Raw genomic sequence first — 12,985 nt, 5'->3', positions numbered from 1 at the left:
TTTCCTGGACACCTCATTTCGAGGTCAGAATCAAGAAAGCTTGTATGGCCTTCGGGCAATGCCGACGAACCTTTGGTACAACTTGGGGTCTAAAACCCAAGTATACCAAATGGATTTACGCAACTGTTGTTCGGCCAATATTGGGCTATGGATGTCTTGTGTGGTGGCAAAAGGGCAAAATGAGAATGATCCAATCAAAGCTAGGCCAACCCCAAAGGATATGCTTGATGGCGATGTCTGGAGCGTTCTCTTCAACTCCCACGGCAGCGCTACAAGTTCTCTTTCACGTTGCCCCACTACACATTCATCTCAAACAAGAAGCACTTTCTTGCACTTACCTTCTACGGATACTCGGTCTACAAGAGGAAACTCCTGTGAACCGCAGCTCAACATACACCTCCTTGTTTCCACTTTTGGTGAATTGGGACAAAGTTGTCCTTGCTCCAAGTGATCTTACAATTGCTTGTAATTCCCCATATAGGACGATTTCCACGAAATTCCCTTCCCGGGAAGAGTGGACATCTGGATATCTGGAAAGAAGTATTTCAGTCGGCATCGTATGTTACACTGATGGCTCCCTTCTCGAAGGTCGAGCAGGTGCTTGTGTTTATTCTCGTGAGCTAAAGCTGTATCAGTCTTACTCACTTGGTGGACACTGCACCGTTTTTCAGGCCGAAATCTTTGCTCTTATGTGCGGAGTGCAATCAGCACTTCAGCAGCACGTAATGGGCAAAGTAATATACTTCTGTTCAGATAGTCAGGCTGCTATTGAAGCACTTGCTTCGGCCAACTCTAGGTCGAAGATAGTTATCGCTTGTCGAACTCAAATCGAGGAGCTGAATTTAACAAACGTTGTTCACCTTGTATGGGTACCTTGGCCATTCTTTCATCGCTGTAAATCAATTGGCTGATGAGTTAGCTCACACTGGAGCATCACATGACTTCATTGGCCCTGAGCCAGCTGTTGTTGGGTAAAGTTGCAGACATTACTGGAATAGTTTGGAATCATGTCGTCAAACCAAATTGTATTGTACTGAGCCACCTCCAAGGGTGGCGAAGTATCTTATAAATCTGTCAAAGCAGAATTGCAGCATTCTGGTCAAAGTGTTGACTGGCCACTGCCGACTCAGCTATCACATAGCGAATATTCTGCAAGCTGATTCATTTCTATGTGATAGCTGTGAATCCAATTATGGAAATAGTCCGTGAAATTTACCTTAAATATTCGAAAAATAGCGGTTTTTCCGTGACTTTCTTGCAGAAATGGTCTAGCCGCACGAGTTTTCCATAAATCGTATTCTCAGGTTCCGCTTCTAAAATGAGCTGTAGGTGGTTGAATTAAGATATGACGAATTGACTTTTTCAGCACAGATTCGCAACAACAGTGGATGTGCTCTAAGAACACTAATTTAAAGAGAGGCAGGCCAAGTTTCAATGTGAACGTCGACGCATTAATAAGAAGAAGAAGAAGGAGGATGAATTTACTAAACTCCTCCACAGATTTTCTCGCAAATTTTTTCAGGGATTTCACTGAAAATATCAGCAGGAATGTCTCCAGCAGGGAATGAAATTATCGATCACGATCGCGATAGTAGAAAACTCTCTCCCACGCATTATCGGCGAAAAAAGACGTGCGATAAATTCAGACCCGGGTTTCTCCCGAGAATGTGTTTTCGCTCGTTCCGCAGCGCCGAAAATCGATTATCATCAGCAATGAAAAGTTGACTGGTTTGCTTTCTGCTCTTTGTTCGCCTCTCCGTAGTCCCGTCGTCACCGGCTGTAGCTTTTATGTATAAAATTTCTGTCCTCTCTCGAGCAGCTTGTGTGGTCGAGTGGTTATGGTGCGTGCTCATTAGACTGGGTCAACAAAGTCGATTTTTTGGAACAAGGCTTTTTCGATTCCTTTTAGCGTCCAAAACAACTGTGCAAAATTTGGGAGTGATTGGTTGCGTCCCCGTGTTCCGCATTGCGATTGAAATTTGTATGGGATTTAGTATGGGAAAAGTTACTTTTTCGCATTTTTCTCATAAATTGAAATTTTTCGTCTAAAACGATCTAACTAAAGACGTACAAGTATAGCCTAGGATATTCCGAAAAACTTTGCCGAAGACCGCAAAGTGATCCGACACTTGTGAAAAAAGTTATAACGCACAGATTGCCTGGTGGTGCTTATCATTTAACATGTAAAGGAATAACATCAATAATAAAATCTCAGTTTTTGGCCTAAGTTACCAAGCGAATAACTTTTTTCACAAGCGTCGGATCACTTTGCGGTCTTCGGCAAAGTTTTTCGGTATATCCTAGGCTATACTTTAACGTCATTAGTTACATGGTGTTAGACAAAATAATTCAACTTAAGAGTAAAATGCAAAAAAGTACGTTTTCCCATACTAACTTTCATACAAATTTCAGTCGCAATGCGGAATACGGGGACGCAACCAATCGCTCCCAAATTTTGCACAGTTGTATTGGTCGCCAATATAGATTGAAAAAGCTTTGTTCCGGGTTGATACGATCAAATTTAAAGTTTCTCCATACAACGTTGACCCACTCTAGTGCTCATACACATTTTTGTGGAGGGTCTAGGTTCGAATCCCGTTAGCGGCAAATTTTTGTTATTTGCCTTCTGATAATTATCGCGATAACTTTGCAGGCGATAAAGTTGGATAGCGAAAATGAAAAGAGCGATTTCCAGTTTTCGGCTATCTTTGATCGGGGACAAACAGCAACGACCGATAAACATTTCTCACAGGAAAAGTAAAAACAGAAAAAATCGGTTGCTCGAAAAACGCCGTTTTTCGTCTCAATTTGCTGATAATTTCATTCCCTGGTCTCCAGGAAGTACTTCACAGATTCATCCTGAAAATTCTGCAAACATTTCTCTAGAGATTCTTTCATTATTAATTCCAGTGTTTCCTGCAGAAATTCTTACAGAGATTCTTTCAAGAGTTTCAACATTACTCCTCCGTATATAGACCCAGAAAATCCTCCAGCATTTCCACCTACCATATCTTCAGGTTTTTTCCCTGGATTTAGAAATGTCTTCAAAATATTTCCTAGCAATTTCTGCAGCAATTCTTTGACAAAACTTTTCGGATTCCTTCAGGAATTATTCTGAAAACCTCTCCAGGTACTCTAAGAAGGGTTTTTTTGTAACTTGGAAGAGTTATCCATTAAACTCTTCTGGAGTTCCACCAAGCATTTTTTCAAGAAGTATCCCCTGGTATTCCTCGAAGAATATCTTCATAAATTCTTACTTTTACTTCCCTGGGATTTCTTCAAAAATACCTTCAGGGAGTTTAACAGGTATTTGACTGCAAATTTCTTCAAAATTCCATCAGAGATCATTTGAGTAATTCCTTCATGGATTCCTTCTGAAATTTCAAAAGGATTGCTTCAGAAATATCTCCCGAGACTGTTATGGTATTTTTAAGATTTCTTTAGGAATTCCAACAAGGGATGTCTTCAAAAATTCTTCCATGCATTTTACTTTTCATACAATTCTCTTTAAAAGCCTGCGGAAATTCCGTCAAGAGTTCCATCAGGTATTCCTGCAGAAATTCCTACGAAGTTTCTTCTTTAAATTGCTCTTGGGGGCCGTTCATAAACCACGTAGACTTTTTGGTGGGAAGGGGGGTGGCGGTGTTGGTCTGGCCAAAGTCTACGCTCGTCACTAATATCAATTTTTTTGTATGGAAAAAAGTCCAGGAGCGGGGAGGGGGTCTGAGATGGCGCAATTTTGGTCTAGGTGGTTTATGAACAGCCCCTTGCTATTCCGTCAGAAAAATCTTCTGGGATTCCTTCATTGATTCCTCTACAGATTTTTTTTAAACATTGTTTTCAGAACTTGCAAAAAACATTAATGGAGATTTTTTTTTGTTTTCCTGAAGGAATCCCCTAAGGATTTCCTAAAGAAGTCCCTGAAAGAACTCTAGATTTCTAGAATAAATTCTTGAGACATATCTGGAAGGAGTTCTGGTCTAAATTTCCGGAAATAATATATGAAAGAAATCCTGGAATAAGCATTAGGGTAATACCCGAAGGAACCCGAGATATCTCTGAATAAATTCTTGAAACAATGTTATGAGAAACTTCTGATAGAATTATGGAAATACATAATTCCAACAAAAACTCCTGGCGAAATTTCGTAAGGAATTTCATTAGTATTTTCTGAAACAATCGCTGAATAGGTTTTTAACGGACACCCTTCAGGAGTTTCTGAAGAAAGCCTTGGGGAAATATCTCAAGCAATTCCAGAATAAATTCCTAGAGATACCTTTGGAGAAATGCTTCGAAAGTTCTATACGAATTCTGAGGAAATTTCTGAAGGGAAGGATTTTTTTAAAGAAATCTCTGAAGAAACAACTCAAACAATTAAAGAACCCTTCCCAAGTACTTCTGAAATTGATTCTTTAAAACATCTTTGAGAAGTGAGAAGTAATAAAGGCCTGGAGAAGCTCCCACCGGTAAAGTGACTGAGAGAATTTCTGGCGAAAGATATGAAAAAATCCTAGAATGAATTTATGAAGCATTACTTTGAGTACTGAGCAGGACTGATATCCAAGCATATTAGTCAATGCACCAAACTTCAAATATTCAATTCCAATGTGAAATATGTAAATAAAAAGAAAATCGCGTTAAGTACTGTTCCTTTGAATTCCACTAAGAATTTGCATCCTTTGACAGATACGTATTTCGACCTCAACTGTAAGGTCGTCTTCAGTGTCTTGTACTTGAGTCGAGTCAAGTACAAGACACTGAAGACGACCTTACAGTTGAGGTCGAAATACGTATCTGTCAAAGGATGCAAATTCTTAGTGGAATTCAAAGGAACAGTACTTAACGCGATTTTCTTTTTATTTACAGATATTCCCCTAACAAGCCCAGGTTAATCATCATCGTGAAATATGTGTTGTTGTACGCCAGTAAAACGTGCTCCGTGTCAGCACTCACACAGAAGCTGTAGGTTTTCTTCAACCAATATCTGCGGTTTATGATTTGGCCCTGCTGGCCTCATAACTGGATCTAGAATACTGCGCTTGATCGATGATGCCATCAGGAACTGAAATCAACAGAAATTTGAGATCGTTAATGGAAGCAGTATCGACAGTATCTAATCGGAGAAAACTTTTATTCAAACGAAAACATATAAACTGGACTGGAGAGAGTGCTATACTTATTTAAAATCCCTTGTTCAGTTTTAGCAATGTCCAATCTGCGACTGTTTGTATCTGGCTGAAGGCGATCTAAGTTGACTTTTATCTAATCATCATTTGAATTATAATTTGCCGTCTTGTAAAACGTACCCAAGGAACCAGTAAGCATTTAAAATAGCATTCCTGCAGCATTATAGTTGATCTTATGACAAGGCATTTAATGCTAATTGGCCGTATATACGCCTAAAATGCTATCCAACAGCAGGTTTTGGCAAAATAACGAGCTGCTTCTCGCTCTTTTGACGATCCCGCTTCCTCTACACTCCAGCTGATTCAGGTGGTACTTTTTTGCTTGTTTTGGTGTTATCGGGGTTTGAACTTATGGTCCGGTGATTATTCATTCATGTTTTCTACTCAAGTTGCTGCTCCACGCTCCAGGATACGCTGCAGTTTGTTCGACGGCTTGCGCTAATTTTATCCCCAATATAAAGAATGGTTGGGAATCAACTTCAGTTCCGAAACCCAAAACTTGTTTTCAAAGAGACATTTCATATTGTGTAAAACGTTTTCATTCCCTCGTCTATCAATAACATGTGGTTCCCTGTTTAGAATAATCTTATGATCCGCCGAAGATCCACCTATTTGGTACACATTTTCCAACAAAATGAGGTGTGGTAATTTCTCGATGGCAATGCTCCCAATCCAAACCAGCTGCAGCTATATTTGCTTCGGATTTTTTGGATGAATAAGGAAAACCCGAAAAAGCAACTCAGAAGTACAAATTTGTCAACAAATGCATAGATTCTGTAAGAGAGAGACAGCATATGCTGTCAAATGCATAACATATCTCCCATACTCTTTGCTCTTAGCATTTGTAGAGCAGTTGAAAAGCATTTTTATTGCTTCCCCCTGAAGCAGTTAAAATGCTAATTAACAGCCGAAGACTGTTGAATAGCACAGCTAATGCTGATTCAAGGCAGCTATGCATTCGAACAGCTTATGTAGAGCAGCAAGCAGTTTAAATGCTCAATACTGTCTGCTGTACGGCTTATTCAAATGCTTAGTGGTTACCTGAGTAGGGCAGATGTGTTTGATACGCATATTTAGCGGCATTACCTTGCAACATGTGGCTACAATCAGTGATGAAGTACGCATATTTGTAAGTTTCACTTTTACTGCAGCATGGTAACTTTGCGATAGTAGCGATGTTACCACTTGTGTTGCCATTTCAAATAACCGTTACACAGTTTTGAAACTGAACTTCGATGTCTGGTCACTGTGTCTCTTCTCATAAGTAAACACTCTCGTACTTACCTAGTCTGTCGTAGCATCCCCGTTTCGAGTTGGCGTCCTGTCGCACCTCAGCAGCAGCCAAGGAAAGTGCACTAATGCGTTCTCACTACCTACTGGTGGGCGCACATTAAACGAGGTCTTTAAACTTCATCAGCTGGGGGTAATATGAGTAGAGCAGCCAGAAGCTTCGTAACCACCGCCTCCACCAACGCATCGCATCGTCACAATCATCCGTGCAGAATCATTAATAATTGCGCCAAAGTAGTGTTGTCACCATTAATTATTGTGCCAACGAGAGGACGCCAGGGAAGCCTTTATGGGTCTCGTCTCGGGCATAGTGTCTTGTCTGGTTTGCACCGCTCGAGGATTGCGCTGTTGCGCTGTCGTCGTTGTATGAAGGACGGAGTGTATCAAGAGACCTATTGCTCGTTGCGCCACTACACTTTAAGATCATACGCTTGTTTGGGTTTCGGATGAAATATGAGCCACGCAAAATCACCAGCTGTAGTTGAAGTAGTTTTAACGATTTTTTTTTGCTTTGAGTAAAAGCTTTTTGAAACGGACAACCGTTTAAGTGTTTCGTTGTAGCATTTTATTCAGTTTCAATTTTCAGCTACAAAATGTTTTTGGATCAAGAGGTAATGCATAAAATAGCAAATTGAATAGTGCCAGTGACTTCTATACAAAACCATTCTTCGTTGGAATTCACAATATGAGTACTAAGTGAAATGAAATTATAAAAATAAACTATCAATTTGTTATGATATCATTAATTCTCTTGGATGTTCAGCTGACCTTCAAAGACCATGTGGCGTACATCATTTCAAAAGCCTCGTCACAGTTGGGATTTCAGTTTCGCTTCTGCAAAAAGTTCACGGACGTATACTGCCTGAAAGCTTTATATTGTTCTATTGTGCGTCCAGTACTAGAATACTCATCCGTCGTATGGTCACCGTACTACAGGAACGAAATTCAACGGATTGAGGCCGTCCAGCGTAAATTTATTCGTTTCGCCCTTCGTCACCTCAGTTGGAGGCACCCGTTAAACTTGCCAAGCTACGAAAGCCGCTGCAAACTGATATGCCTGGAGCTACTCGAGCCAAGGCGCGACGTGGCAAAAGCGTGTTTTATAGGGGATCTCCTACAATGCAATATTGATTGTCCGCTGCTCCTCAGCATGCTGGATATCAACATACACTACCGGAATCTTCGCCAAAATGCATTCATCCGTTTTCCCCGCACCAGAACTAATTATGGATTCCATGAACCGATCCGCAGTATGTCCCGTGTTTTCAACAAATGTCATCGTGTATTTAATTTTAATTTGTCCCGGGAAACTAATAAGCTTAATTTTAGAAGAGTTTTATGTTAGTATTAAGATAAACCATTGTCATTGGGGTGGGGATTTCACCTGTTGACGAATAAACAATAAACACTAACAATAAAAAATATTAGAATCCTGTGCTGATGTTTTCTGCTAAGCTATAAAATTTTTGTGATATTATTTTGGTGTATCCCTATTTTCTTTATTAAGAACAAAAGGTCATGTTCACACATGTAATGTGAGCGTCAGTTTTAGTTGCATAGAATTTACTTCTAACACAATACTGGCATTAGCATTGTGTTAGAGCAGGGGTTCCCAACCTTTTAGAGGTGGCGAACCCACTTTAAGAATTCTCAAAACATCTGGGGCCCAATCAACATTTTTTGAAAAAAAAATATGAATGTAATGAACGAAATCGAGTTTTTTTCTGGTTACAGTGACGAAGCCAGAAATTTACTGTGGATTTTCGACGATCAATGATACGTTTTTTTTATAAGACACTCACATTTTGTAAACCATGATGTTATGTACATTCAGTTTGAGTCGTAGCTGAAATGTAGTGGCGCAGCCGAAATTTTTTTCTTCTGAAGGCGTTTTATACTGAAAGTTTGTTACTCAAATTGTGGCTTTTGGGGGTGGCGGTATGCAAAATCAAAACTTGGTATAATTTGCACAAAATAGATTAAAAATTGAACAAATTTATTTAATAACATCGCGGCCCCCCTGAACTGGCTTCACGGCCCCCTAGGGGGCCGCGGACCACCGGTTGTGAACCCGTGTGTTAGAGGTAAGACACAGTAACTTCTATACACCCAGAACTTGCCCTGCTGTCACTATTGTGTGACATGAGTTGCTCAAGAATTTTCTTAAAATTATCCGATATCGGTTTTGTATGAGTACATTTTCGGCCAATGGAAACATTCCCAGTAAGTCACAACTTCCTATATTTCACATGCGGTAATCATCAATAACTACTATTCGATTCAAACCAAGATGTTGATATTTATTTTCATTCTGTTATCTTAATGTTCCAATCCCCCAACTTCCAGATGCAGTAAAATTACCCAAGATCATCATCATCGGCACACATCATCTCCTCACCATTAACGAGAAACGAAGTGCCACTACATTGCTTCCACTTTACTGCCAGTAGCCAAATCGCAGCGCAACAGTTGCTGGTAAGCATCTATCAAAGACTTAAGCCACTTTGGTTAAGCCATCATTATTCAGCTAAACGCAGTCAGTGTGCTGTTTCCTCTTTGCTTTGACTCAAGTATAAGTAGAAATATACGCGCAGTCGGTGTACAAACATCGTAAAATCGGCTTAAGCGCGACCTCAACCTCGTGTCATACATCACAGCAACGAATGCCATCCGATCGCGCACTGGGAAATGAGTATGAGTGGCTCAGCTGAGTCAATGTTGATGGTGTTTATTCTGGGGATGTTTGTAGATTTGAATGACAAACAGTCAGTGGTCTGTGGGATCGATATCGTACAGTTCGGCTTATCGCCATTTCTACTTCTACACATATTTGGTTTTATTTTCTAAGTATACGGAAGCAGTTGCATTCGAAATTGGAGAAGTGGCAGTGAGTTTCTTTATTGCACCAGTACATCACAGAAAGTTCAGTGTAAATTAAATATTTATTACTGATAGGCACATCACATAAACACAAAAGCCAGAAAAAAAGTAACAATTATCAGCTCCAATGACTTATTCTAACCTTGCATCGCATTCGAGTGGCCACTCGCCGAAGCACCAACCTTCACGTTGCGACTACTCTGAAAACTGGACGACGAACCGAATGATTTCGTAATTGTCGTGCCGTCAGGCAGCACGATCGTTTCCACTCCGGTGTTGCTGTTCGCTGTCGAACCCGATCCGTCCTTCCCGATGTTTTGCGAATTACTGGATCCCGTTGATCGGCTGCCCTGCTGACCGTTGGCTACGTACCGCTCGTTGGTGGTCTGGGCTTGACTGGCCTGGCTGCCAAATTTGTCCACCACCGAGGATCCTGCCCCACCTTGTGTCTGTTGCCGAATATTTCCGCCTTCCTGTACAGTGTTGGTGTTGGTGTTAGCGTTAGACATTTGCTGATGATCCTTTCCAAAGTTTGCCGATTGACTCTGTCCACTGTTTTGGCTTTGGAACTTATCCCCAGATTGTAATGACTGCTGTTGTGTGTTAGCAGCACTCAGTTGCCCGCTGGATCCGTCGTTCGCCAAATTGGACGAAACACTTCCACCGGCGGTTTGCTGAGCGATTCCACCTGGACCGACAATTGTCTGCGATCCGGTATTGGCAGCGCTGCTCTGAGAGTATCCACGGCGCATGGCCAACTCACGTTCTTCCCAGGTTTGTTCTTGATCTGGTCGAAACACGATATCGCTACGCTTGAACCGCAATGATCGTCCCTCAACGAAAGACAATACCAGCAGGCACGCCATGCAAGGCAATAGATGGATCTTCATCTTGATATTGGAGGCAACAATACTCCAGAAAAAAGTTCTTCACTCCACGAAAATCGAAAACCGACTGGGCAGCGACCGTTTTATTGGTTTCATCTTACTTCATTAGCTACATTACATTTTACGATTAGAGCACAACAACAAACGTTGAGCGCCGATCTTGAGTCGAGGAAGATTTTTTTTTAGCAAAGAGGAACATGTCAAGCGTTCGTATGCATGTAGTAAATGTTATTATAAGAAACCGGCTTACTGGAAAATCTTCGATTGATAACGTTGCGAGTCTAACTACGAAAGTTGAATGAGGAAAGTAAACATCTGCCTGAGATTTCTGTGAAACAATCGTTTGGGAAACACCTTCAAGTAACGGAGAACTGATGACGACTGAAACACTGTTATCAATGTTGGTGCGATTGCTGGTTATTCGGTGTTTTGTGATTATTTTCGTGTTTTGTTAGTAGATATGTTAATTGTTTCATTCGTCGGAAAAATAAACATTTTGTTACAAAATCAGTCATACACTCAAATTAACACAGATTTTTATTCTACATACTTATACACAAATATGAATGTGCAATTGCAACACATTTTTTTGCATGCTAATAAGGGTGCGTAAAATCCATTGAATGATTTGTAAAATGGAGTACGAGCTGATTTTGACCTTTGTGTAAGTATTACTGTAAGGCCTGGGATAGGAGGTTAGTGTACGTACAATATTAAGCAAAACTTATCCACGGCGCGGCGAACAACGTACTTTAACTGTTTATGTACAAAAATCCATGTCAATTGGTACCAACTTGACTGATTTATAGTGAAATTTGCCATGGCCGTAGCCAGAGGGGGGCAGGGGGCCGTGTCACCCCCAGCCGCCTGATTGATTTTTTTTTAAATCGAGCCAACTCAAAGATTACACCGTTCAACATTAAATTTTGTTATGGGATGAGAAAAAAAAATAACAGGGGTTTGGGACCCTAGAAGTGTCATAGTGAAAGAATGTTTGAAAAATATTGGACCGGGCCTTCACAGTTCAAAACCGAAGTTTGTATGGAGAACTTGGGGTGTTCAATTGATATGTGCATTAGAACGCGGTGTGCATATATTTAGGCGTTAGGCAATAAAGAAACTAATCCAAACACCGAAAACGCCTAAAAATATGCACGACACGTTCTAATGCACATATCAATTGAACACCCCAAATTCTCCATACAAACTTCGGTTTTAAACTGTGAGGGCCCGGTCCAATATTTTTCAAAAATTCTTTCACTTTGACACTTCTAGGGTCCCTAACCCCTGTTATTTTTTTTCTCATCCCATAACACCAAATTTTGTAAAATTTTGTCGAGCAGTTAATCAGACCGAATTTAGTTTACAAATCTGGTTTCATTGATCATAATCATAGTTCAAAATTTGGAACGCACTTGAGCTCGAAAGTGAATGCAACTTTGGCAAGAACTGCACCCGCAGAATGCCAGCATGGTACCCTGGTACCTACCTGATAAACAGAAATGGTCATTTTTCTACCATTTTTTCACCAATTCTAGCAATCTTGAGCTGATTCGATTCAGAAACTCTCCCTCAATTGAGAAGGAGAACCGGTTCGGTCACCGTGGATTACCGAAAAATTCGGATTTCACTGCAGAATCTTAATGCCCGATGCCAAAATGTCCCACTGTGGAGCATATTTTCGCGCAACAACGCATGTATGCAGATACGTCACAAAGTCCTAGGGCAGCACCTTGGTCAGGACGCACATAGGATTTGATGACACATCCAAGCGCAATTTATTTTTGGCTCGCGTTTAGTTCAATTGCAACACTGGGGCTGCAAAGAAGTAAGAGAAAAAAAGGCCGGGAAAGTCCAGGAATAAATAATGTTACACTTAACCTGACGTGATGTGAGTTTCTATATACGACAGTGCGAATATTCCCTACCCGCGAAGAACTGGTCAAGAAACATGCCCAACCTGAAGTATTGTTTCAGGGAGCCTTTAGAAGACTCCCCTCTGAAATAGTTGGCAGATAAAAGTGAAAGAATGAGTATCCTTTAAAAGAATAAAGAACTCACTATTTGCTTAGATTACTCGTTTTCGACGTTTTCGACGTTTCGTCCTTTCGACGTTTTGTCCCTTTCGACGTTTTGGCATTCGACCTTTTGGCATTCGACGTTTTGGCATTCGACGTTTTGTCTTTCGACGTTTTGTCCCTAAGCCTTAATAATTATCTTAAAGATATATCGTCTAGCTCAAACCTTTGTAGGGGTATGTGGCGGGACCATCATTATCATCATCATCATCATCAGAACTATTTGAATGGAGCAGTATACAAAAATACCTTTGTACTCCGTGTGTATCTCTTTGGAGAAATTTTTTGAAGAAATTTTGCTGATACAAAAACGAGAAGAATTCTCTAGAGAACCACTGAAGAAATATCTAAAATAAAATGAATGTTATTCAGGAATCTTTGAAAGAATACTTGAAAGAACTGGTGAATCCTCTGCCGGTAATCATAGACGAATTTCTAGTAAAATTCTTCGAAAAATGCCAAGCAAAATGCCACTGCGACCATCAATTTGATCTATAACTCTACATAATTATCAATTGTTAGTGGGATACCTGGATTTTTTGCAGAAAGTTCGAGAGGACACTTCCACAAGAAGCTCTTGATAGTTTGCAAGAGGATTTTTTTTAATTAATACCTGAAAGAACCCCCAAATTTATAGAGTAATACATGAAGGAATTGAAAAGGA

The 12,985-nt window shown here is 40.4% G+C and overlaps 1 protein-coding gene across 1 annotated transcript; it reads right to left on the bottom strand.

Annotated features, from left to right (window-relative positions):
* Positions 1-9,287: 9,287 nt before the first annotated feature.
* Positions 9,288-10,305, bottom strand: LOC115253934 (uncharacterized). The gene has a single exon (XM_029852411.2). The coding sequence runs from the start codon at positions 10,244-10,246 to the stop codon at positions 9,494-9,496; it is 753 nt and encodes a 250-aa protein (XP_029708271.1). The 5' UTR covers positions 10,247-10,305; the 3' UTR covers positions 9,288-9,493.
* Positions 10,306-12,985: the final 2,680 nt, after the last annotated feature.

Source organism: Aedes albopictus, chromosome 3, assembly GCF_035046485.1.
Source record: "Aedes albopictus strain Foshan chromosome 3, AalbF5, whole genome shotgun sequence".
Taxonomy (NCBI): domain Eukaryota; kingdom Metazoa; phylum Arthropoda; class Insecta; order Diptera; family Culicidae; genus Aedes; species Aedes albopictus.
Note: the sequence above shows the minus strand (reverse complement) of the source record. Positions and strands in the feature narration are given on the sequence as shown.

Excerpts from the sequence above, each read along its gene's own strand:
- LOC115253934 (XM_029852411.2), bottom strand. The coding sequence starts at position 10,246 with ATGAAGATCCATCTATTGCCTTGCATGGCGTGCCTGCTGGTATTGTCT.